This window comes from Phallusia mammillata, chromosome 3 (genome assembly GCF_965637545.1).
Source record: "Phallusia mammillata chromosome 3, kaPhaMamm4.hap1.1, whole genome shotgun sequence".
NCBI lineage: Eukaryota > Metazoa > Chordata > Ascidiacea > Phlebobranchia > Ascidiidae > Phallusia > Phallusia mammillata.
Window position 1 is genome coordinate 19821469 of NC_137254.1, and position 25945 is coordinate 19847413.

Sequence of the window (25945 nt, forward strand, 5' to 3'; positions counted from 1 at the left end):
TGCCAGATTCTATAATTTTGTTTTGCGTTTCACGAACACAAAGTGGTGGGGGCATATTAACTTCGTAATTACCCGAACTGTGATAAACTGCGCTGCAAACCCTCGCGACTGCCAACACCAGCAGTAATAATTGTTAAGCGCTCGTTTTTCATTTAACACTAAAAGGCGTTTCGCTTGTTTCATCACAATAACATTGTTGGAAACTTTTGCACGGGGATACGATGCACAGCGAAAAGCATGATGCATGGTAAATCGAAAATGGCTGAGTTATAATTAATCCTTTAACTGCGGCTGGTCCGAATACATGGTCAGTTGTAAATCGCGCTAGAATACAAACTGGCACGAATTTTAAACCCAACTGGGGTGCGTTTGATAGCATATGTACAATGGCTTAAATTTGCGTCTGAAATTGATACGTTTGTATTAAAAAAATACACCAAGGTCAAAATAACTAAAAAAAAATATTAAAGGACTTTGTGCAAGAAGCCAAAAAGTCCAAATTTCACACGGATGTTTTAATAAATACATTTATTTACGCGCGCTATACCCTACAATCCATTCTGTGTTATTTCATACAGTTATTTGAAATACAGAAACCTCATAAAATTGATTCAGTTTTTCCAGGGTGCCGCAAACTATTTATATCTTTGATAGGGTGCCACTAGGTCAAAAAGGTTGGAAACCACTGGTTTAGACAAATGTATTGAACAATTTTCGTTGTGTCTTAGCTGCAGTTTTTTGGCAGTGATTTTTGATTAGCTTATTTCCCTTTTCAGAATAAGCTAGGTAGGCTATGCATTCAGATTTTTGCCCTTCTGTTAGACTTTTGCACATTTTTCGCTCTAGTTAGCCTACAGCCATATTTTAACTTTTCGTACAATAATGCGTCATTTAACCACTTGAATTCTTCATAGGTTAAAACTTTGTCAAAACAAAGTTTTTTAAAGTCAAAATTTGTCGTTTTTTAGGTCAAAAAATAATCGCCCTACTTATTGATTTGACATGATTTGAAGAGTTCCCTTCCTTGCAATTAACATTTTTTCCGTCTTTTGAGTTCGAGTTTTAGACTTTGTTTCCAAACAAAATCATATTTATTTGCAGTTTAACAATATATTTTGGTTTTTAATAATCTTTAGTTTATATCGTATTTCGCAGTATTTTCACGTGACGTCGAGCATTTTTAGTCCGTGCTTATGCAGTCAAGCATAACCATTTTTTTGCTGTAGCGAATATACCCAAAAGTATCGCGGGAAAAACAAAGATATTGTTTTGTGTTCGGTTTTCCGTTTTTCTTCAGTAACTTGACGGCTTGACGCGTTGACGCGTTGTACCGTTGTCGTTGTTTGTCAAAAAAACAATAGTTGGATTGTCGATTGTTCTTCATGTTTTTGTCTGTAATTTAGATAGAAAGTTTTGACTGTGTTTTTTTACAGTAAGAAGCTGAATTGTTGTAAATCTAACTGCAAAACGCACTATGACATTATTGCCAAGTGACGAAGAAAGTCTTGGGACAGGTAATACGTATTATTCGAGCTAAATTTATCTAATTCAATGAGTTTTTTCTCCAACCTCATGTTTGAAACAAATATAGTGTTGTTGCAATGCAATGAATGCAACCTGCTAATTGCATTTGAAGTACACCTGTGTCATCTGTATGGCTATATTTAGTACACCTGTGTCATCTGTATGGCTATATTTGAATACATAAATAGTTCTGTTTAGTCAATATCTTAATACTTAAACTTTTCGAAGATACAACTTAACCATGCTTTTGTCGGCAAAGATATTTAGCATTTTACTAATTATTGGTATCAACCTATTTGTTATCGCACATTTGTCGGCCAATAAACATCACTTGGTAACTAGGGTATTTGTGCTTGAGTCTTTGGCACAATCACTTCTCCATCTTGGCTTGAGCATTGTCCAGTCAGTGATATGTTTCACAGCACATCCAACTAAAAATGCATTGATTGTTAAGTAGCTTCCGTTCCGTTATTTCTGTTTTTACATGGCAATGTTTGTTTGTAAGGAAAGCAAAGCATGAAGCATTGCAATTTTTTGGTACTCTGCCCTTAGTCACTGCAATTTATCATTTTAAACAACATTGAGTGTTTTTTTGCATTTTTCTAAAAATAAAGCATAAAGTATATTTTAGTTCTTTTACTGCAAATTAAGTTGGACCATAACCTCAAATAATTTTAATAGGTTTTTTTTTTTTGTTCATTTCAAGTTTAGGGTAATTTTCAACGGAAAATATCACATTATGAATGTTGTCTATATTGGCAGGTATTCAACACCACTAGTTGCCAAGCAAATTTCATAAACTATCTTATCCTATTGCATTACTGGCAACATTTTGCAAAAGTGGTAAACAAAGGATAGTTTATCACTTTTGCGAAAAGTTGCTATTAGTAGCGATGAAGTTTAGCAGTCAAAAATGTAAATAAATAATACACTTTTGTTGTATTTTACTCTGTTGCCATATTCCCAGGAATTCATTGCAAAATTTCTAGCATTCAGAAATCTACAATTTTTTTAATCTCTGAGTTTGCCTAAATCATTTATGTTTGATGGAAAAGAGTAAACAATTAAGATTTAAAGAAGTGACTGTTTTAAAATCCAATCAGCAAAAAGATACATAATCTCCATGATTTTTTTTCAGATGTTTTTAAGTCTGCTAAAGCATATAATTTCCTTCAATCTGATGAATCTGATTGTGAACCAGAAACGATCAAGGTTTGTATTGTATGTTTCACGAAAATTTACAAAAAATATGGTTACAAAAACTTATTTATGATTAGATATGACCAAATAGTACTTATACTTAAGGTTGTTAATGAATTGATAGTTTAAGCACTGTCTGACAATAAGAATAGTAAGTTTGGGTAGTGCAATATTTTGAAAACTTTCAAATATTGAAAGCTATTAAAATTCTTGCATTTACTCCCCCTTAAACGGATCCCCCCGATCCTAATTCCTGTGAGTGTATGCTAACCCCAGGTTGGGAATCACAGTTATTAGCTTTGTAAACATTCATGTTTATTAGAATGCTGTTTATATACTCAAATAGAATAAAAAAACCTTGCTGAAGTTCTCTGTCGCCCGATTTTACCTCAAATGGTTTTTAGTAATGGGGTGATAAAACAATACATTTTTAAACAGTGATTTACCCCGGATTACCAACAAAAGACCAAATGAAATGCAAAAAGTCCTGAAGCCATGAAAATCAGTGTTATTACCAACTTGAAATGTTTGATTAGTTTACAAACAGTACCTAACTGCTGCAAGTTTGGTCGGCAGTAATTCAAAAACAAAGAAATAGTTATGGGTCCCATTCCTTGAAGGGGGCACATCTTGATTTTACTCTATTTCTTTCTTTTTTTTTCTTTTTTTCTTCCCTGAAGTTTGTCCACCCCTTTTTGCCTATGTTTGATGGATTTGGATGAAACTTTCACAGATGGTAGCTATAGTTATGTAGATGTGCCATCTGCTTCGTTTGTCATGATAACCCCAGTATTTACCCCGCTAGACCCCAAAATGTAAAATGTGGTTGGTGCGCACCACAAACGTTAGTTTTGTGTGATGTTATAAACCCAACCATATACATTACTAATGTTTGTGGGTTGTTTGGTGGATGTTTTTGCAGTTGACAGTCAGGGGGTGACGTCAGAGGCAATAACGGGTTGTTGCTCAAAAGCCCCTCCAGTGGCCAAATGTTTAAACATTTGCCGATTTGGACAAAAATTTACAGGACTGTGGGTTGGGTTATTGTGGTTTGATATTTTTTTAGTTTTGGAGTAGAGACCAATTATTTACCCCACTAGCCCCCCAAAAAGGGTGAATTGTTTAAGTAGTGTTCGAATGGGATGAAATTTGGACAGTTTGTCCATTGTGCCATTGTTAGGTGTTGATGGTTGTTTTCCAACCTGTAGCCCCAACATTTACCCGCTAGCCCCCTAAAAAGGGGGAATTTTTTAAACAATGTCTGAATTGCATAAAACTTGGGCAACTTGTAGTGGGTGCTATCTATGGTTGTTGATTGTTGTTTTCCAACCTGTAGCCCCAACATTTACCCCACTAGCCCCCTACAGTGGGTGAATTTTTTTAACAATGTCTGAATTGAATGGAATTAGGACAGTCTGTGCAATTTTCCAATAATAGCAGCTGATTGTTGTGTTTTAGTCTAATTTTTCGCTACTTACCCCTTCATTTTTCAGATAGAACATACAATAGAAAAACCTTTAAAAATGCCTGAATGGAAGAAAATTTAGATAGTTTGTACACATAGCATGTTTATTTATGCTCAGTACCAATCATTGTGTTTGACCTTACAATACCAAACTTTCTCATGGTTATTTCTTGAAATGCATTATTTACAACTTTGCATGTGTGGGGACCCATGAGATTGTATCAAAGTTATCAAAGAAATTTCTGTGTTATCTTGACTTTAACATGGTTTATTTGATGTCTGTATGTTATTTGAAGTTTAAGTTGCCACTTGCATTTTTACATGATTTTAATTTCGACCTTTTTTTACAAGGACATTGTATTTTTGTACCCTTTTCAGGCTGTAAGAACAAACTTTTTAGTAAATCTGAAATTATTCACATAAATATAAAAGTAGTCCCATCAGCTATGTTGACAAGAAAAGCTAACCTTCTATTGCCAAAAACAAAAGATAGGCACCAAAGTTTCAAAAATTGTTTGTCCCCCGCAACTATTATGTGGCTTTTAAACAGCACCAAAAGGTTATGTGGTAAAATTAAACTTACTAAATGTATTGAAATATGTTCAAAAATGTGTGCATTAGCTTTGAACTGTGCTTTGTTGCCTCACATTTATTTTTTTGCTTAATATTATAGGACACAAATAATCTCTCAGGAAACACTGAAAGTTCTTCAGATTCAGGTAGACTGCTTTATAGTTGAAATTCTGCCATGCTTGTTTGATCAACTTTCTGTGTTGAATTATGTTTGTTTCACATGGTGAAATATATAAAAAAACACAAACCAAACTAACGCTATTTTGTCAAGGTGAAAATGAAAATAAATGTCAAGAATTGAAACAAAGGAGAAGAGTTTTTGTTGATTCTGATGATGAAGAAGAGAAAACAAATGTATGTTGAAAGCTATCTTTGTCTTTAAATTTTGAAAGTGATTTTTGATTTGTAAAATGTAATTCACTTGAATTATATATGGCAGGGGTGTATGCCCTTTGTCCCTGTGGGACCAGATACAATTACAGTAGATCATGGGCTGCACCTATCTATAACACAAGGTGATTTTGCTTTGTTGCACACCAAATATGTCTACATCAGTGGTTCCCAACCAGGACCCATGGCCCCCCAGGGGGGCCACGAGCTGTGTTCCGGGGGGCCACGGGTGTAGATTCACAAGAAACACCCACTAAAAGCCATTTTCTTTTTAACTTTATTCCCTACTTGAATTGACTATTTCACATACTATTTGTCTGTATTGCAGTTTTTCACGATAACGGATTCTTGTTTGCGCTATTCGACCTGTTTAAAGTCGAAATTAGTACCGAATTCCAACACGAGATTGCCTTTTACATTTTTCAAGGGGGCCACAGGACCTTCAGGGTTACTTAAAGGGGGCCACGAGGCCAAAAAGTGACTTTTAGGGGGCCACGGTCCTCCAAAGGTTGGGAACCACTGGTCTACATTGAGTTAACAACTACAAGTAAAATTCACATTTAATTTCTGGCTGTATATTGTCCGGTCACGGAAAAGTAGCACCAGGGACATTGATCTGTTAAAAAATATGTAATATTTGGACTCGTTTGTCAGTACATTTGAAATTCAAGTGTCTCTGCGGGCTGGACAACCTTTAATCAGAGGGCTACATTTGACCTCGCTGGCCCCAAGTTGCACATCCCTGATATATGCTATAAACCCAAACTTAATTGTGGTGTGTGGGTTTGTTTTATTTTTGTTGTGTTGCTATTACAGATTGTAAAAAAATCGCTTTCGGAGATCGATGAAGATTCTGATGAATCAAGTAGTTCATCAGGTTTGAGAAAAATATAAAATTATAAACTGGTTAATTTAATTGATCCATTGATTGTGAACAAAAAATGGCCAAAGACAACATTGTTTGTAGATAACAACCTACAGGAGTCTGTTACTGTTGGTTTGGGCATATTTGTTTGAATTGTTTTAGTGAATCTAATGAATCCCTGTATTGTGTTAATTTCTAAAAACAAATGTTTTAATAGAGTCAAGTAGTGATGATGAGGATGAAAACCCACCAATTCGAATTTTTCGTAACAAAGATGCAGTTCAGCGACAGGCAAATCATGTAAGCTGCGTGTTTTTTAAACTTTTAGCAACACAAAAAATTTCTGTAATCACACATGTAGAATGATGATAGTGATGATAATGATGATGGGTATAGTGGAGAGAAACATCTCACAGATTCATTCAGTGGTATTCGCAAACCACGAACAAGGTCACTACCAAATGATCTGGAAATTAAAAGTGAAACACAGAGAATTATACGAGGTAACTAACTTAATGCAACTTGTTGTTGGTTTATGAGGAAATCTATGTGACTAACTTAACAATGTGTTGTATATGTAATTAAAGTTCATAAGTTTAGCAAAGTTGTTGTTCACTGAAATATAATTTTATTTGCAGAATCTGCAGTAAATCTTCCTTATTTCATACCTGAAGCCAAAAAGTTGTCAGATTTTCTTCAGCGACCCTCAATTTTACCAACCATGGTATTTTTTGATGTGTCAAATCAAAAATCTGTTAGCTTTTTTTTTGTTAAATTTGTTTACATTAACAAGAAAATTTCCATGAAAAGTTTAATCTTGCAAATTACAATATCCCTGATATGTGCCGCACTAATTATTATTGATAGTCACAACTATATTTTAGTGTTAATATGAACAGCAAATAATGCAAACACTATATTAGTGTAAATACTGCAAAAGCGTAATTATTATGGGTATCATAAAAAAATTTAAATCTGCTTTAATTGTTCAGGAAAACCAGCCTTCACACGTCCCATCACTGTCAATTAACAAGCAAGACAAAATTAATAACCTTAATGAGGATGAGGCAAAAAAACCAACGGACTCTGATTCAGCTGAATTAAACTCTCAAATTGGTGATGTAGTGAGCAATAATACTCAGTCAACTTTGCGCAGCAAAAAGCAAAAGTTGTTAGAATCAAGAGGTATAAAACTTCCAGAACTTCATGTTGTGAAGAATGATAGTAGTGGTACACAAGCTGAAAATACAGGTATAATCAGTTTGTGGTGGTCAAAAATCATCTGTACATATTTTGTATTTTTACAGGCTTTATTACTTTGACGGATGAAAGTGAAAACAAGTCAGAAACAAATGGCGTGTCAAAATTTTTGCAACGTTTTCTTAAACATTCAACCAAAAAATCTGCAACAAAACCAAAGAGGGTTCAGTTTACGTAAGTTTAATGTGACACGAAGAAAGCATTGTTCAAGGCCAAACTTTTTACAAAGTTTTTTTGCAGAATTGTGCAAAAAGAAGATCGTGCTGATGGAACTGGATCAGAGTTGGTGAACAATGTTGTTGTTGCACAAGAACCGGTTTCCAATTTATTAAGTGAAGGTATAAGTTGGTGCCATTCTGGAAAAAAAAACATTTTTATATCATTACAATAGAAGTCAAACATCATATGTTTCAGAGACACTGTTGAGTTCTTGTGGTGGCAACTACCATAAATTAAAAGACAAGTTAAATGCTAAAATGAAGCAACGCAGAATGCAGGAAAGATTGAAAAGAGAAGTAAGTATGTGCACGGTGCACCATATTTGCAAACAAGTGATGGACCATTACTGTACCTCATGTAAGAGGTCTGCAAGTCATTGCTCTGAGGCTGCATGTTGGTTTTGTATTTTCCCTCCCACTTAAAACAATGGGATGATTTACTTGTTTTTTGCCAAATATATTAAAAATAATTATTTCATGTAATGTACATATATTTATGTATGTATGTATACATGCATAATATGTTACTCAATTGGGATTGTTTGCAGATATAGTTTTCTATTAATTTTAAATTACCATACCACAAATGGCTCTTCATAGTTTTTGTTAGTGTTTAGATTGTACTGTCCTGTATCTTTTTCTTCAAAAAATTTGCATGTCAATTTTAGCTCCAGGACCCTATATCATAAGTTGAGAAACATTTGCACAAGTTTTCATATATTTTGGAGTTATGATATTACCATGTTACAAACGTATACATACAAAGTTTAATGTAACAGGCAATTAATCGTCTTGACAATGAGGAAGTTGATGAAAGTGAAGAAGAATTAGATGATGGTGATTGGTCAGACAATGAATCATTGGATGATGAAATGGAACTGCAATATGAAAAGAAAGAAAACCGACTTCCTGTTATTGATGATGAGGAAAGTGAAGACTTATCCTCATCCATTGCTGGTTCGTAAAAGAGTTTCTTGTTTTTTAACCAATACCATATTTTTGAAATAATGTTCATATTTCAGATAGCTTTATTCACCCCAATTTTTTGTCAATTTGTGACCTTGTAAATGCATATAAATTGCTGTAGATTTGGGTGATCAACTGCTCTTTGGGGTATTGTAATTTGGCATTTTATTTAATGTTTTAGAGTCCTAAAATTTGTTCCACTTGCCATCTACATTTTTTTGCAAAATCTGATTCTAAGGACATTTTACCATTGATAGAATATGTCATTTGGGTGTGGCTACCTGCCCAGTTCTAGCCAACTAATCTTGTTGAGCAATTATTGAACCATTTTAGAACTGCTTTTACCCAAATAACACTTTTATTGGCATAAGAAGTATCAGTCAAAGTGCTTATCTGAAACTACCCCAATAATTTATGTGCACATCATAATTTTGATCTTATTTTACTGGTAGATGTTCCTTCTGAATCGAACTCTCATCCAAATTTTCAGAATCCCTCACCTGTGCACAGAAGTGAAACCTCTTTACCCCAGTTACCAAGAGAAGGTTCCATGCTTCTGTTTGATGATTCAATAAAGTGATTACATTACCTCAAAAAATTTAAATTTAAAAAAAGTCAACCTTTTAAACTGTATGTTCTATTTAAGAAAACTGAACTCAAGCAGGGATGAAGTGTCAGAACAGTCATTTGATAACCTATACAGTTCAATGATTCCTCCGAACCAACCAGAGTTGTCCAATATATCGGATTACTCTAAACCTAAAGTATGTTATTTTTTAGTATTATGTGTTCTATTGTTTGCACTGAGGGACACAAGTATTTAATCACTACTTTTTCGTTTTAACCATTATGGTCCGTATGTTTTGTGCCACAAAGTGTTGTTTCATATAGTTTCATTGATACATCTTGCCCAGTTAGAGCTCTTATTTTGGAGTTTTATGTTGCTAATGAGAATGGGAGTATTTAATACATTTGTCCCTGAACAGCTGGCTAATGTTCCTTTTAAAAAATGTTTATCACTTTAAGTTAGGTGTGTTATTGTTTTTATTTGGTTGAAATTTGACCGTTCCCATATCATTTTTCAGCTCAACTTTGATGAAGATTCAATTTTTAATGTTGTTCATTCACCGAACACCTCAGCTTCCCAATCACGTGGTGATGGAGAATCTCAATTTATTGATTCAGATGGTTTTATAAAAGAGGCAAAATCTGAAAAGGTTTGGCAAACATTTCATTTTTTTTTTTGAGGTTTTTGTTTTAATTTAATTTCCACAAAAAAATAGGAATAATGCTCTTCTCTATAGAGATTGTTGTGTCACAACGAAGCTCTGTGACAATCAGAGTACACTTTTTAGAACTACGATTTCTAAAAAAGATTTTTGTTTCTACTTTTGCTATTATTAACAGCACATGTTAAATGAAATTTTGATTAACTTTGTGTTGCATAATTCACTACATTCATTTTTGTGTTTCATGATTTTGTAGTCACTGAACTTTCTTCCCCCTGGCGCTGAGGATGACAATGCAAATGACTGCAATATGTCTCAACTACTTGAACTTTGCTCTGGAAAGTTTCAAGGTAATTATCCCTACTCAATTTTCACAATCAAGAAAATTTGTAAGATTGCTTTTCATTAGAATCATCAGTGTCTGAGGATGCTGCAGAACAAAATGGAAATGAAAGTTTTGGATTTCAAGTGGAACCCGGTGTGTGGGGCAAAGTTTTGTTTACTAAACACCTTTTTTTAATTTTTCTATTTTTAAAGGTTTGTTAAACTTTATAATTTAACTAAGGTCATTTGTTTAGAAACTGTCTCCAACAAATTTTCTGATGAGGATCTTAGTGAGGTACTCCTGTTGCAAACTCTTTTTAATGACCAGATTTACCTAAATTGTTTGATTATCAGGAAAGTGATGGTGAAGGGATAACAATTGTCCGCAAAAAGAAGCAAGTACAAGCAGCATTGATGAAAAACTTTCTTGAGGAAGAAGCAGAATTATCAGGATCGGATGTTGGAACTGATGATGAAGATGAAGAAAACAATGGTTCGTTTAAAGGTTTCTAAATGAAAATGTTGTACATCTTGCTATCAGAAATAAACGATTTTGCAAATGTGATTGGCTCCATATAAATATTAAACTAGTTATGTTTTAAAGTGCAAATTGACCCTGGAAATATGTGTTTTAGATGTCTTACAAATTTACTTATCACTTAGCTGAAATTTTAACTTATCCAGCAATCTAAAATTTATGATGTCTAAAATCATTAAAATGTGTTATTTAGATTTTTATGAAGAAGAAGAAAATGATGAAGTTCTTCCTGGTGAAGAAGATATTCATAATCAAGTAATTATTATAAGCATGACACCGCACTTCCCATTTTTTGACATTTTAGAGGAAAATTTATTTGCTAAACCTAAAAATTGAAGTGAAACTTTTGTTTGGGGTAATAATTACTTACTATTGTTTAGGTGAACAAAGTTCATTTAAAACAATTGTTGGATGAAGACCAAAGAGACATTAACTTGCTGCAAGAAGCATTTGTTGAGGATGCTGTAGAGATGAGAAGAAAACGCAAATTCAGATGGAAAAATATTGGTAAAATATCTTTTAGAATTTATCTTACTTGCTTTTCCAAAATGTTTAAAATAACATATTTCTGTGGATTTTTTTTACCTAAACCAGATTCCAGTTTAAATGAAGACATATTTTCGTCTGGTGATGAAAATGAAGAATGTGAAACTAAACCTGAAAATGAGGAAAGTCAGTGGAGGAGAATGAGATTGGAGAGAGAAGAATATTTGTGTTCACAAACTGTTGACAAAGAGTAGGTTCAATTAATCTGAAGCTTTCTATTAAGGCTAAACACTACTGGTGTGTGCACATGTATTGAATAAAATAGTAGAGCTGGTACAAACAAGTACATGACAAACTACTAACTTTTAATAAAAGTAATATACAAGGCCTAACCAAAATATGATTGCACCAAATACAAACTTTTTTCAATAAATTTGTTTCAGTTTTAAGGGCTGCTTGCCATATCTTCCCGGTAAAGAATAGTTCTTAGACAGTATTTGTGGTCTTTTATGCAAACATGTTTGTTGCCCAAACAAAGTCTTCCCTTTAATGTGGAATTGTTTGGTTTAGTTTCAAAAACTGATTATTTTATAGTGAACTTGATGAAGATTCCCAATTGCTGAAACATGGAAAAACTGTCATTGCATCACGAAATATTTTATCGGAAGTCAATGAAGATTCCAGAAGTAGGTTTTGTCTGCAAACAACTTAGTATTTACTATATTTTCTGCTACACTTTTAAGTATTAAAATTATTTTAGGTAAACCTACTCCATTGCTTACACGATCCACCAGTCTTCAGCAAGCAAAGGTTTGTGTAATGTCTAGACATAAGTTTATGGTTGATGCAAGAACGTATAACCACAAGAAAACTTCACCACTGAAACTTTTTTACCTTAATAAAACGCGCATTTTTTTTATTTTTACCAATTACCTTACGTAGGCAGTACTTTCAAATACAAGTAACTTTAAAAAACTGCTTTTATCATTGTTAGTAAATGCTGTACTGACCGGTAAAGAAAGTAAAGATTCGTAACCTCAACAAAGGCTGCTTTAACATTTTTTTTTCTCAAAAGCTTTTTTGAAAAATCAGTTATTGGTCGTAAAATTTAACATCAGACATTTTGTACATAAGAAAAAATTAAAGGTGGCTGCTAAAACTGGTCCCTAAGTGGTCATGAAAACTGCTTGATTCGTCAAAGCATTGTTGTTTATCATTAAAATGTGGTGTATGTTCCAGGTGGCCAAGAAATGTTCCTTTCTGCGGCGAAATGCGAGTGTTTTGTCGAAGTTCGCTAACTTTAAAGATGCAAACTATATCCAGGGAGCACAAAATTCAGATAAAATGGTTTTTAAGGTAAGTCTAACACTTGTTTTATTACAAGTTAAAGTGTTTCACAAGTCTGGGGTGGCCAGCATTATTTTCCTATTGGTTCTACAAACTATGTTACATTTTTCTTTGCAAAACCTTTAAAGACGTTCAATGATAAGCTTTTACTATAAAGCTAGTTACAGACCCAGTAAATTTCTCAGGTGCATTATTCTGTGGATAAAAGTTTATTTGCTTTATTATTCTATGGGTTTGAGAATTTCGCCGAAACACTGCTTTATGTAACAGTACAGTTTTACTGATCGGTTTGTCTTGCTGCAGGCAGTATCACCCCGAAAAGCGTCGAAAAAGAACAAAAGCGTTGAACGCAGTTTACAAATTTCGAAAAAGCCTAGACTGGACGAAGACTCCAATAGTGTATTTGATATTCTCGAATTTTGAATTTGTTCAAAGAAAATAATTTATGTCTTTTACATTAGATTTTAATTGAATTGCTGTACTGGTGTGAATATTACGTGCGTCCTGTGCAGATGTAACCTCAATGTTAGTTTCACATGGCTGGTTGTTTTGTGGTGCACCGTTATTCCACAGTTTATATTAAATCTCGCTGCACATCATCGTACTGCATTTGCTTTCCACTATTTCAACAGGCTTATTTTGAGAGCTTATTTTAAATTAAGAAGAGTTAAGAAAATTGCACAAAATTTGTGCCATTTATAACCGAAATTGAGATAACAATTGGATCATTTTCGTTTGCTGTTGTTCAGCGTGTGTTACTTTGTAACCGAAAATGCATTAGCATGAATGTGAAAAGTAAAAAAAAAAATCTTTTACATAAATGTATTGATATTGATTTTGTAGGTGATTTTCTCGTGCGTTTTTGTACAATTCGTTTCCCACGCTAAAAACGAATCCGCAACATTGCAATTTGGAATTATTTTGTTAGTTTGCTATAAGTTCAGACTTGGACAACTAGATTTTTTTCGTTTTTAAAAATTGGATTAGAATTAAAATTAGAGCAACTCAGTTTTTACAAATTAGATTAGAATTACCACTCTCAAAAACCATAAATTTAACTCATGCCGTTGGACAAACCTGTGAATTTGATTAGAATCAGAGCCTACTCAATATTTCTAAATTAGATTGGAATTAGAATTACCGCCATTTTGCTCTAATTTGACCAACTAGACCTATCTAGTTTTCCAAGTCTGTATAAGTTACCGTTGTTAGGCAATGATCAGAACGCGGTAGTTGAATTAAGACGACTGTTTGGTGTAGCCAAGTGGTTCTCGACTTGTTTTAGGCCATGACCACCAGTCCATTTAAATAAATATCGTGGGCCTATCCATTGTTAACAAAACCAATAACTTAAATAAGCTTTATTCGTTCTAAATATTCAGTCAATTATATGCAACCAGCTTATTTCCAATTTAACACAAAATAAAATTAACGTCTTGTGGACCCACCATAAAGCATCATTGACCACTAGTTAAGAATCACTGGCAGGGTTGGGTAACGAGTCCTTTTAGTCGAGTCTCAAGTCAAGTCAGTAGGGGTTCGAGTCCCAAGTCAAGTCAGAAGGGGTTCGAGTCTCAAGTCTAGTCGAGTCAAATGAGGTTCGAGTGTCAAGCCAAGTCATTAGTGCAGTGCTCTTCAACCTTTTAGTGGCACGTAACCCTCAAGGTGTTTTGTCAAACTTTGCGGAACCCCCCATAAAATAATTTTAATGTAATACAAGTATCAAAGAAAAAACATACATTTTACTTAACACACCCCAAGCGCAAAAGTTGACTTCAATTGAACGATTCACTGAAACGCATTGCCATGTTGCTTGGATCGGTCGTTTCTACATTCTTGCAACTAAGCCAAAGTGTATCAAGACTGTGTTTATTACGTCACAATTGATCAATGGTGTAACCAAGGATGACTAGATCGTACAGGCGAGCATTGCTGTTCACAACACTGACATTATGAATCATTCTTGTTTGAATTGCTACACCAAACTGCTGTGAACACCTGTGCAACTCTTAACGGAACCCCTGTAAGGGTTGTACGGAACCCCGGTTGAAAACCACTACATTAGTGGTTCGAGTCAAGGCAAGTCCCCAAAAGTTTTTGCAAGGAAAGGTTAAAGGTTTGGATAATTAATCTATTTAAATGGTTCATCGCGACTTTTTTACGGACCCCACTTTATTACAGTGAACAAATCCCATCAACGTCCCTTTCTTAGAGTATAGCAGGGCTACTCAAATGGCGGACCGCGGTCCATATCCGGACGTTCGATGTGGACCTCGACGGTCTTTTGATAACGGCAAAATTTGTGTGTTAATTAACTAAACAATGCTAAGTAGAGGCACTTTTTAAACTGGGGTCGGCATAACGATTGATCGGCAGTCTGCGAGGAGCCTAAAGCCCTGCCAAATTCTTATGTGAGTTCAGATTGTCCAACTATGACGAAAAATGGTCGATTATTTCACTATACATTTAACAAAGCGGCGGTTGTTTGCGCATAATTGTATCTGTGATTTAATAAACCAAATTTTAAATCATTACCTTACGAAGCAATCCTGTAAAACCAGATAAAATGTATTCTGTATGACTTTGTATCAATACACTCTCGCAAGGAATAAAGTCACGTTTGGTGCATATCAGTTCAAGATTTCAATTTGGACCGCGATTGTCCACATTAGCTATAACCAAATAGGCTAAGACACGTTGCATTTGCATTTCTGACAGAAGTGTCCGGACCTTTGGTAATTTTTACTTTTTCTATCTGGACTTTTGACGAAACTAATTGAGTAGCCCTGGAGTATAGGGTCAACTTTAATGAAACACGTTAATTGACACTCATAAAACAGCTTGGACAAGAACGTCAATTTTGAAAACCCAAAAATATTTTTACTGCATGCGCTAGCTAGAGCGTTTGAACAGTAATATAAGCGCTTGAAAGCGAATACTTGGTCTTGGCGTGTACTGCATTCGCATACCTTAAAACAAGCAATAAGTACAATGCTTAATGCCAGCGTTAAAAAGTTTGTGCATGTAGCAGCGACTTCGTTACGTTAAAATTAACCAAAAAAGCTTCGCGTCGCACATTAAAGTGCTGTTGTTGTTTGGTTGAAGCCGACTGAACATTATAAGAAATTTCCGTTTTGTTGGTGAAATAACGAGTCCGAATCGAGTCTCTACTAAGACGAGTCCAAGTCAAGACGAGTCCAAGTCAAGTCGAGACTTTTCACAGCTGAGACTCGAGTCAAGTCAAGTCAAGTCTTTGAAAAAGGTGATTCGAGTCGGACTCGAGTCGAGTCACTGACTCGAGTCTCCCCAACACTGATCACTGGTATAGCCTATAGGTTGGATTTAGAGAATCGTTTGTTGTTAATAGTGCCAAAATGACCGAGTAGTTAGCGGTCGCTTGTGTTGCCTTTAGCAAGAATCTTTAGAGACATTACTTCAACCCGGTGGAACCCGATGGGATGAACTAAATTAAAGTCTAAACTCTAAATAATCAGATAAAAATGAATCAACGGACGGCGGCGGACTCATCGTGTTTAAACCCATTCAGAGGATGCCGTCGACTGAGAATAAAATGAAACCATCCAATACGTAAACCTTACGTTTCGATCAAGATGAGGTACCGGAGGGACGAGGGAATAGTCACCAGTTAAAGTTAACAAACCCTGTGTTACATAACTAAGGTAACATATGTTACAGGTAAAAATTATAAACGCTGTATATTACAGATTGTTGCCTGTATACAACAAAGTGTATAATTCACACACTGAAGTTTCTTTATGGTCTTCGACTCATTGGGCATGAAATCGTACTCACACCCCTGGAGTGCGATTGACCAGTGGGCGTGGGTAGGCCTACTATTGTTCTTTAAACTTCATCAACATTCCGCGCTGCTTTCAGGACGAGTTTATATAAACAAAAAGGCGCCAAACGCAATGGTAATACGACACGTGACTGCTTGGTTTTAATCCAAATATATCAGAACATGCCCATTTCAGAAATACTCTGGTCGAAGAGAGTAAAACCAATGGACGATAAAATCCTTGGTAAAACAGAATCAGTCGGTTTAATAGAGAAATATATATTTCGCCTATGTGGCAACATCAGTTCCTTATTCAAATAGAATCTTTATTAAACCGACTGATTCTGTTTTACCAAGAATTTTATCGTCCATTGGTTTTACTCTACTCTAGTTAAAAAGACAAACAGTGATCGCTAGGTTAAGCCATGCTGTTGATGGTTTTGATCTATTACTAAAGTTGTTGTTTTGATTACTCTGGTCGAAATATCGTTTAAATTGGACTGACATTTTTCAATATTAGTCAATAAATTAATTTTGTTTACTTGTTATTCAGGTTATGTAAGTTGCTACTTAGTTGATAATTTTTATGTCAATTAAGGTCGAATAAAGGTTATGGTGGACATTTCACCAATAAACGGAAGATATTTAATTTATTGTTTGATCCTCTTGGTAACCGGAAGTAAGTAGTTTGGTACTTTATTTTTTGTTTATCAAAAGTCTTCCAGACCCCCATGACGGTCGAGACCCAAAGGAACAAAACTACTTTGTCAAACGGAATTAAAATTAGTAAATCAATATGCGGCTGAGTATGTCTTTTCTTAACAGTTTTTGTACATATTTGTGAAAAACAGTAGAAATGCACAAACGCGTAATCTGAGAGCGATCTTTGTTACACAGCAGAAATAAGCAACCTAATACGCAATAAAAGACGTAATAAACTTCATGCAAATTGGCTTTCTTTAATAATCCCATCGGGGCAGATAAGACATTGAGAAAGGGACGGTACGTGAAACGGTATTATGATGGCACGCCCCTCCATTACAGTAGTGTTTTCAACCTTTTGGGAGTCACTTCATGCATTAAAATAATCTGGCGGAAACCAACGCAATTACAATCTTATTATTGCACAACTAGTGTAAATATCACACAACAGTCTTTTTACGTTTGGAAGGTTGGCCCGATAATACTGTATCGGCGCCGAAACACAAAGCCGGGGCTGGTCGGATGCATACCGACAGATATTTTAAAACGAGTAAACTTGCTTTATTCTGTAGTTTTTGTCACTGTTGCATAATCGTTTGCTGTATCAGCAAATTTAACGACGATTGGCTGATAAGGTAATTTGTGGTGGGGTAAAACGTTTAAAACAGAAGTAAACACTACGTACTTGTGAAATATCGCTTATTTATACATTGTCAAGTTGTTGCGCTTTAACTGAGGTCACCTTGGTTCGAGCAACATACCTTAGATTCTTTAACGTTGTCCAACAAAATTTATTCTCAAAATAATTTACAGTTTTTTGTTACAATTTTGTTTTGTTGTGCTGATAATATGGCCAGGCCCTGTCCAGAAACAAAACATTATTTTTAAAGTAAATAATCCTTTTTCAGTCTTTAAAGTTTCGAGTATCGACCGCAGTACTTTTGTTTAAAAATATCAGGTATTTCTTGGCGTTGTAAACAAAGTAAATAAATAAATATGGAAATAAACATCGTTCGTTATGAAGATTTGTTACACCTCTGGGGAGGGTCAACCTTTAAAAGACGGACGCAGTTCGTCGCTACAACAATTGCCTCAACACCAAATAGAAACGATTGTAGTTAATATGGAGGCAAAAACCTTCATTATTGTCACTGTCAATTTTTACTCCAAGCATTGTTTAGTGTTTTAACGACGCGTCCTACCAACCCCTATTCTCAGTACGACAGGTGGTGTTGTCTTGCATTTACACAATGGGTTGTAGTTACAATTTTAAAGAATCTTGTTTAAGTTAATTTTAGCTGCGCAGCTTTTTAAGTTGAACTGACAACAAACACTTCTGTTTGTCATATTGTGTATCACATTTCATTCTACGTTTCTTGAAAGAGTTTCAACAGACATGGGCGTGTTTTGGGTGTGTTTTTTTTAAATTAAAAGACGTGTTTTTTGTACTCTTATAGACGCCGTGGGCGACATTGTCACCGCGACGTACACCACATATAAAATGTTGTTTGAAGCGGTTTAGCTGGTTTTTTGAACAATAATAAAATATCATTATTGCATTACACAATATGAATTCAGTTTAGTAATAATTAGGGTGTCACACTATTACAAAATAAACCAACAAAATACTTTTGCTTGTTTTGCATGCAGCTGCAAAAGGTGATGATTGGCGCGTTTTTTATGTGACACCGAATGTTGGTGGGAGCAATGGCGGACAACGATTGACCATTATCGGTAGAAGTAAGTTGCTTCCGCAAATAGCCATGTTATAAAACTTACGAATTGTAAATGTAAAGTACCTGATCTTACAGCAACTTTTCCCAAAACATCTCATTTTTTGCGATACATTACAGGGCTGATTATAAACAAAACCCGCTGGTCAAAGGCTTTACCCCAAATCATATTGGGTTATTTTTTTACTTTGTAGATTTTCCTGTGGATTTATCAATAACTGGGGGACAACCAAACAAAGAAGTTCATCTCATTAACTCACTTAGTGAATATGCTTGCGATGTTCATCAGGAAGAAAGCCACGAAACTGTAATTGTGTGTTTCACGAGGTTAGGCTACATTTTGTTGACCTTTTGCAGGTAGTTATAAAAGCATTGCAAAGTTAAGTCATCAAACATTGGGGTCTACATGAGCGCAAACTTTCTGACAAATGTAATTGTTGTAAATGTCTTTTATCGCATCTGAAACAACGGGATTGCTAGAATCCACAAGACGGCAAACCTTTCTCCAGCGGCATCCAAACTCGGCCTGTAAAAAAGTCGAGGATCGCAAACATGTGGTCGGCAGAAAGGTGTTTTTATTGTTTTCTGGCTTCCTTGCAATGTTTAATCATAAGCTTTGAACTTTTATTAACACCGCAAATGTCATTGTTGCCACAATAAACAAATATATTTAATTTAATCAATTTTGAGAAACGGTTCGGTTAATCAACTTCGTATCTTCCTTACATTATTTTGATCATTCTAAAAGTGGTAGGCCCATGCCCCTGCTGGCTAAAGTACTTTGGGTCAGCTGTCAGCTGCGCTGCGTCTCAGTAGTATTTAAAGCGTGTATGAGGCACATTATAACTACTTCAAACACATTTTCACAGGAAAATGAAACCTGGTACGTATTACGTTCGAGTTCGTTTAAATGGGATTTGGATTCACTCTTCAAAGTATTGCTACAATAGGGACACTGATTCCAGTTGTTCTTTGAAGGTATTTTTAAGTTAAATGTAAAAACAAATTATGGTTAAAAACTTGTGCTTAATGTATAAAATGCTATAACTTATATAAACCATTTTTAACAGATTAACAATTGGAATGCCCCCACCATCAGCAGAACTAACTGGATTACGGGTGAACCTCAAAACACAATCACACTGAGCGGTCGAATCCACACAACCCTCACCTCTTCCGCTGTGGCTGCAGCAGCAAATGGCGAAACAGCAAATATAGTTCGTGTTTGGATGACATCTGGCGTTTGCGAATTATATAGTGACATCGATGTTTTGTAAGTAACAATCAACTCTGTGATACGGTTATTAGAAGCTTTAAATGCAATTTGGTTTGCAGATATGGGATATCTCTAGATAACTCCGCTTCACGCAGTGGTTCGATCACTTGTTTTGTGGGAAGTCAATTTGTTGGAAATCAGAATATTTCGTTCATTGTAAATGGTGCGTTTGGTCGATCGGATGCTTATACAACTACAAGACGTGTGAGCGCAGATGACCAAATCTACATGTTACAAACGTATGCAGGTAACAATTTAAAACGTTTGGAATTTTAGTCTGGAAGTGTTATCTGCGATCTGCATGTATTTAATATGTACCCTTTTCTACATCTAAACCGAATAAATGTTGTACTATATAGTTGTAACAGACGTCAGTCCGAAAAGTGGCAGTCTTTTAGGGGGGACTAAAATTACCATAACCGGAAAATATTTTGACAACCTCTCTGGTATAGACGCTCGGGTAAGTAAATAACATAATTATAATTATGTTGTATAATTGCGTATTAGTATGTTTCTGCATTGTGACGAAAACTTTTTTCTCCAGGTTCTTGTTGGTGGAAGTGAATGTGTGATCGAGTCAGTGTCGGACACAGAAATTATTTGCAAGTCGTCGCCCATCCAACATGCGAGAACTTTGTACAGTGGGGGGAGAGGTTTTAATTGGGAAGTTTATCCTGACGAAACTGACAAGAATGCTGAAATAACCACAGAACCCAGTTCGTAAATTTATAAGTCAAAATTTGCATTTTATTTTGTTGTGTCATAATCGACATGCATTTATAAACAGCTAGAGTATTACACTGCCTTAGTGATTTGGTTGACTGGTATATGTGAAATACACATTAATTTAACCAGTAAAAATGGCAAGTAACAAATCTCTATTTGCAGACATGACATTCTTTCAGGACCACACGCATTTTGGTAACATTAACTTTGACAACTTTCTTTCCCGGATTCGTGGCTTTTTTATTCCATCAACCACCGGAAACTACAGATTTTCCATCAAAGCCGACGATGGAGCAGATTTCTACATAAATTCTGCTGGTGTCAATCCGGCCGAAAAGGTAAATCGTTTATTACATGCCAACATTAAATTGTAAGTATATGTTGGCTAGAAAAAGATACACATTAACATTTAAAGGTTTGGTATTATTTCAAAACACAAGTTTAATTTGGAATCAAAAATATGTTTTGATGTAGACTCTGATAGTTTCATCAACTTCATCGGGCAGTTATGCTGGAAGCAATAACGTTGCATTGGAAGCTGGCAACGAATATTACTTCGAAGTCCGCCATGTCGATCAAACGGGTTCATCTCATGTTCACATCAAAGTTTATGTTGACACAACTAACTACACTCCAGTAGAAACAGGTTACCAGTCACTTTTTTACGGCTTAGTTGGTGTGTTTAAATGAATATTTGATTGTTTATGCATTTCGCACATACACATTCTTATTCCACCATTGTGCATTTGCAAAATATTTGTAAATGTATTTTGTTTATAAAGACTTCTTTCTGGTTGTATGTATAGCCCAAGTCTTCATTAAATTACTGTAATTTCACTGTAACAAACTTTTCATTTAAATTTGGCCAGCGAGAAATTTTTAATTTAAAATTGGCCAGGGAGACTTGGATAATAATTAGCAAGAAAATCTATGGCTCTCCAGGTTGTTTGTGTGTGCTTATCGAAAAACTATGAATAGAGTTACTTATTGCGACATAGTTAAAGCATAGCACACCGCAAAACTCTTCAGGCTGCATAAAGTCCATAACGATTAACATATTTGTAATGGAACGTATTTTTAGCCTCCGCTGTGTCTGATGTCCAAGACATTGTTATTACATCCACCATTCGAGAAGAACAACAGACAATCACGTTTCAAAAATGGGAAAATCAGACTGCTGTCAACACAGAGTCCATTGTAACATTGACTTGCGAAGTGGAATCATGCAATTACACCCATTTTCAGCTCTCTTTGCTCGGAGTTTCAACAGGTATTTTTTACTATAATCTACTAACTGCAAATAATGTTCAAACATGACCTTCTTTTACTGGCAAAACTGTTTTTGTAGATCCTATCCCATACGGCGCAGATGCTTTACTCGTTGAAGCCGAATTGTCAGGTCTGGTTTCTCTTGACCAAGATACTGTGAACGTCACAAAAAACGGTTCACAATACTTCGTTGAGTTCTTATCCCAAAGAGGTTTGTTACTGATTTAATGGACTGTAACTGTTTTTAATGAAAATAGGGAACTTTTTGGATAGTTAGACCTTAACAATCCTACAACTTTATAATCCACCGTTAGCGGTTGCGAAAGTGTACTAAAGGTACAGAACTGTCTACGGTTGTAATCAACAGGGCTTGTTGGGACCCGGTAGAAATTAATGATAAACCCGAAAACAAACGTATACAGACTGGGTTACAGTTAACATTTGTTATAAACCCCGATGACTTGTTCAAACGGGCACAAAAGATGGGGACGCTAAATAAATTTCTACATGTTCATTTCTACCCAAAGACTGTAGCCAAAATGCAATTTTTTAAACCCGTAACTTGTAAAGTCTTGTAAAACACAGACACGCTTTTAATTAGATAAAACCATTGACAAAACACCAGACGACCGAAACCAAAGTGTTGTCACATGGCAAATATCGATACGATTTACAATCTTTTTGTAGGACATTTTCCATTGACCGCTGAAAGTTCGGGTAGCAATCTAACTATTGAAGTTGCTGAATCTGTTGTTGGAATCCCGGATTTATTTTCCTTTACGATTCAAGTTAATGGTCATGTGTCGGAGAGTGTTGCTTACAACGCAGATGCATCAGTTGTAAAAGACGCCATCCAGGGACTATTTGGACCAAAATGTCCTCAGGAAATCGAACGAGGCTATGGCGAAAACGTTATTCTGTACAAGTAAGATTAACGTTAAAGACCAATGTTTTTTAATGGCGCCTAATTTGTTTTATGTCGTTATTTTTTGCTCAGTGACTTGGAGTCTAGGGGCGTTGGAAGTGGAGTAAGAACGAGTGAAAATTCTTTTTGCGGACTTTATTCGGTCAAAAACCCGTCGTACATATTTAGTGCCTCAGGAAATTCGTTCAAAACTTTAATTCACAAAATGGTAGAGTTTTTTAGTGTCATGTATCTCATTACATTACATTACATGATATAACACTATCATCGTATTTTTTATAGCTCTGCTTTGCCTACGTTGGTGACATCAGCAATCACATTCGAATTTCGTATACATACTTGGACTTCGAAACGTTTGAGACGTCCGACATGGTGACCCTGCAAACAATTTACAACGTGGACCTGGTTAACACTGATACATGGAGGCATGTTTGCCTTGATTTGCAATCTTTGATAGCTGGAGGTGCGTTTAATTTTAATCTTCAAATTTTGTTCATCTTCGTTCACGTTGTGTTCTGTATGGAAGCTTATTGCATTTTCGGCAGTGTTTCACCGATGTTTTGACTAGATTTAATTGTTTTCGTAATGTTTCGGTATTAGCCCATTTTTTTAATTTGTACGATGCTCACTTTGTAATATATGTTATCCAGGTGTTAAGTCTTGATGCAACCAGTCAATTTCAACCCGATTATTGTTAACTATTTACTGTCCCAGCAAAATACCAGTTACGTTGGCTGGATTGTTTGTGTGTAAACAAGACAGATATAGCGTCATGAGTAGAGCGTGTCGCTATCTCCTACACATGTCATTATCCATCAAGTCGTTATGTTACAAACTAAGTTATATTAATTTCACTTATTAACGTTGTTTATGCAGTAAACCCAGATGGAGGCGACTTTCAGGTATACGGCTTGTCTTTAACTGCTGGATCAAATGCGGATATTGATTTGTTTGTAGACAATGTAATGATTGCAAGCAAAGTTTCTTTTCCGGGCGATCGAAAAGAAGGTTATTTTTTGATTATTATTTGGAACAAGCTTAAGCTATATTACTGCGATAGTGTTTTCGACTTTTATTTTTGCGCAGCTTACATGAGAAGAATCCGGCCATCGCCCTTGCCAGCGGGTAAAATTAGCGGTGTAACAGTGACGAAGGATGATCCAACTGACGAAATAGACCTGCAGTATCACGTAACTTTCCATGCAATCAATTGTGCACACGATTTTCCTCTGCTTGGTATGTTAATTGATTGGAAGAAACACTTTTGTTTATAGGTTTAATATTTTTTGGTCGACATAATATTGTGTTACTATTTTGTAATTGTAAAAGTTAAATTTACCTAAATATTTTAAGGTTTTGCCTTTGCTGATTCCAGCACGACAACGGCTGACGAGGCAACATATAACAGTAAACTGGCTCCCAATTCCACGGTTTGAATATCATTCGTTTTAATGCAAGCAAAGTCACTATAGTTTAAGTCCTAAAAATTTGTTCATAGATTAATATTGCAAGGACAGATTTTGCTACACCCCCGATGACGGGTTCATTTGGTATCTCATTCGAAAGCGGCAACCATGGATCGTTAGGTGGTTTGGACGCTGATATTACAGGAGAAAATTTTGCAACTTTGCTCGAAAGTTTAAACGAAATAAACTCAGTGGCGGTGTCAAAAGGGAAATCTTGCTACGGGTAAGCATTACAACTATTTATGTGCTCGGTCTAGCCAGCGCATGATTTATTTTTTTACAAAAGGCTACGAGAACAAATCATTCTATCTCCACAAAACTGCTTACCATAATGCGAGATTTTTTGCAGTAATGACGCAAAAAATAGCAAAAAAATATTACATACTAAAAACTCCGAATGTCTATTTAGAAATTCCTGGCGTGTCACTTTCAAGTCTCCTGGTGGTAAATATCCACGGATGGTCCCTGACGGTACTCAACTGGTTGGACGAGATCCGGTTATAGCCCAAACCCAGATCAACGAAGGAGGTTTGTCAATGGATCCAGCTTATGGCGATTTCTTTCGCACAGCACACGAAACACCACAGGTATGTTTTTAAAAAGTGGTAAAAAAACTTAACAGCTAAATTTTAGCTGTAAAAAAGCCAAAAGCCTAACAACAAACAAAAAACGGTTTTGATAGGTTCAAGTGTTTATCAATAACGTCCCATCACACTGCGCTGGTCTTTTTGATGGAGACTCAGCTACATCTTGTGACTTTGAGTGGGAAGGGGATGCAACGCCACAAGTAACTGGAGTCTCCCCCTCAACCGGAAATGCATTGACACTCGTAACCATAACCGGTAATAAAATGGTTTACTAAATACTAACCTGTAAAAAACGTGTCCGAAGATGACGTTTAAACATGTCATTTATTTTAGGACGTGGATTTGATGCAACATCAAACACAGTAATTGTTGGTGGCGTGGAGTGTGTGACATCTGCTAACAGCGCTACCTCAATCACCTGTGAACTCGGACAATCGCCCGGGGGTCATCAGTTAATCTCTGTTAATGTTTTTGGCAAAGGTTTGTTGTTTTGACTATAAACTGGTCGTTATATAAGTACCACATATTTATATTCGGACAAAGGTTTTGCATGGATTTCTCATGAGTTTGAAACGTTCACTGTTGCTGCATCAGTTGACTCTATTGCACCAACCAGTGGAAGCATTGGCGGTCTTACCACAGTAGTTGTACAAGGAAGCGGTAAACTCAGTTAACCCTTTTATGAAATCAAACCGACATCAATCATTTTTTTCAGGATTTGACGCCTCAAGTGCAGTTACAATCGGGTCGGCGACTTGCAAAGTTGCGAACGTTACGTACTCCTCCATTACATGTGTTACTTCTGCATCGGATGCAGGAATCCATACCATTACTGTTACTACTTCCCAAGTTGCTGTGGCATCAGATGTAGAGTACGAGTACACGATAAATCAAGTTCCTGAAGTCACAACTATTTCCCCTGCCACTGCATCAGTTGCTGGAGGTAATTCACAATACAAGACGTAGGAATTATGTGGCTACTTTATCTGTTATTTAATTTAGGCACCTAGCTAAAATAATAAATTTTGCAATGAAAAGTTATTATGCCATCAAAACAAATGTAGGTCAAACGCGCCG

The 25945-nt window shown here is 35.6% G+C and overlaps 3 protein-coding genes across 3 annotated transcripts in view; all 3 read left to right on the plus strand.

Annotated features, from left to right (window-relative positions):
* The first annotated feature begins 1322 nt into the window (after positions 1-1322).
* Positions 1323-13294, plus strand: LOC145218478 (claspin-like). The gene is made up of 27 exons (XM_080085884.1): positions 1323-1514; positions 2663-2736; positions 4863-4908; positions 5034-5116; positions 5969-6029; positions 6235-6317; positions 6379-6520; positions 6656-6741; positions 7010-7268; positions 7325-7451; positions 7518-7615; positions 7692-7792; positions 8275-8452; positions 8914-9037; positions 9108-9225; positions 9547-9678; positions 9947-10040; positions 10100-10168; positions 10269-10309; positions 10369-10507; positions 10746-10807; positions 10933-11059; positions 11147-11288; positions 11633-11724; positions 11799-11848; positions 12278-12394; positions 12689-13294. The coding sequence occupies exons 1-27, from the start codon at positions 1475-1477 to the stop codon at positions 12806-12808; spliced, it is 2805 nt and encodes a 934-aa protein (XP_079942010.1). The 5' UTR covers positions 1323-1474; the 3' UTR covers positions 12809-13294.
* A 3073-nt stretch (positions 13295-16367) lies between these two features.
* LOC145219795 (fibrocystin-L-like) lies at positions 16368-25542 on the plus strand. The gene is made up of 22 exons (XM_080087106.1): positions 16368-16428; positions 18814-18946; positions 19489-19597; positions 19690-19892; positions 19955-20142; positions 20255-20355; positions 20440-20611; positions 20784-20959; positions 21096-21267; positions 21703-21891; positions 21970-22101; positions 22578-22815; positions 22888-23023; positions 23098-23278; positions 23692-23823; positions 23902-24051; positions 24169-24245; positions 24314-24504; positions 24691-24868; positions 24964-25123; positions 25202-25348; positions 25412-25542. Exons 1-22 carry the CDS (start codon positions 16368-16370, stop codon positions 25540-25542), a joined length of 3357 nt encoding a protein of 1118 aa, XP_079943232.1.
* Positions 25465-25945, plus strand: part of LOC145220460 (fibrocystin-L-like) — a 35114-nt gene continuing 34633 nt past the window's right edge. Inside the window, exon 1 of the mRNA XM_080087666.1 lies at positions 25465-25811. Coding sequence (XP_079943792.1) covers positions 25550-25811 — 262 coding nt within the window. The 5' untranslated portion in view covers positions 25465-25549. The remainder of the gene's footprint in view (positions 25812-25945) is intronic.

What these genes read in the sequence shown, in the direction of transcription:
- LOC145218478 (XM_080085884.1), top strand. Translation starts at nt 1,475, where the DNA reads ATGACATTATTGCCAAGTGACGAAGAAAGTCTTGGGACAG. An exon ending in TGAATCAAGTAGTTCATCAG is followed by an intron (nt 6,030 to 6,234) that starts GTTTGAGAAAAA and finishes ATGTTTTAATAG; the next exon opens with AGTCAAGTAGTGATGATGAG. An exon ending in CCAAAGAGGGTTCAGTTTAC is followed by an intron (nt 7,452 to 7,517) that starts GTAAGTTTAATG and finishes GTTTTTTTGCAG; the next exon opens with AATTGTGCAAAAAGAAGATC.
- LOC145219795 (XM_080087106.1), top strand. Translation starts at nt 16,368, where the DNA reads ATGCCCATTTCAGAAATACTCTGGTCGAAGAGAGTAAAACCAATGGAC. An exon ending in ATTCCAGTTGTTCTTTGAAG is followed by an intron (nt 19,598 to 19,689) that starts GTATTTTTAAGT and finishes CATTTTTAACAG; the next exon opens with ATTAACAATTGGAATGCCCC. An exon ending in GACACTCGTAACCATAACCG is followed by an intron (nt 25,124 to 25,201) that starts GTAATAAAATGG and finishes CATTTATTTTAG; the next exon opens with GACGTGGATTTGATGCAACA.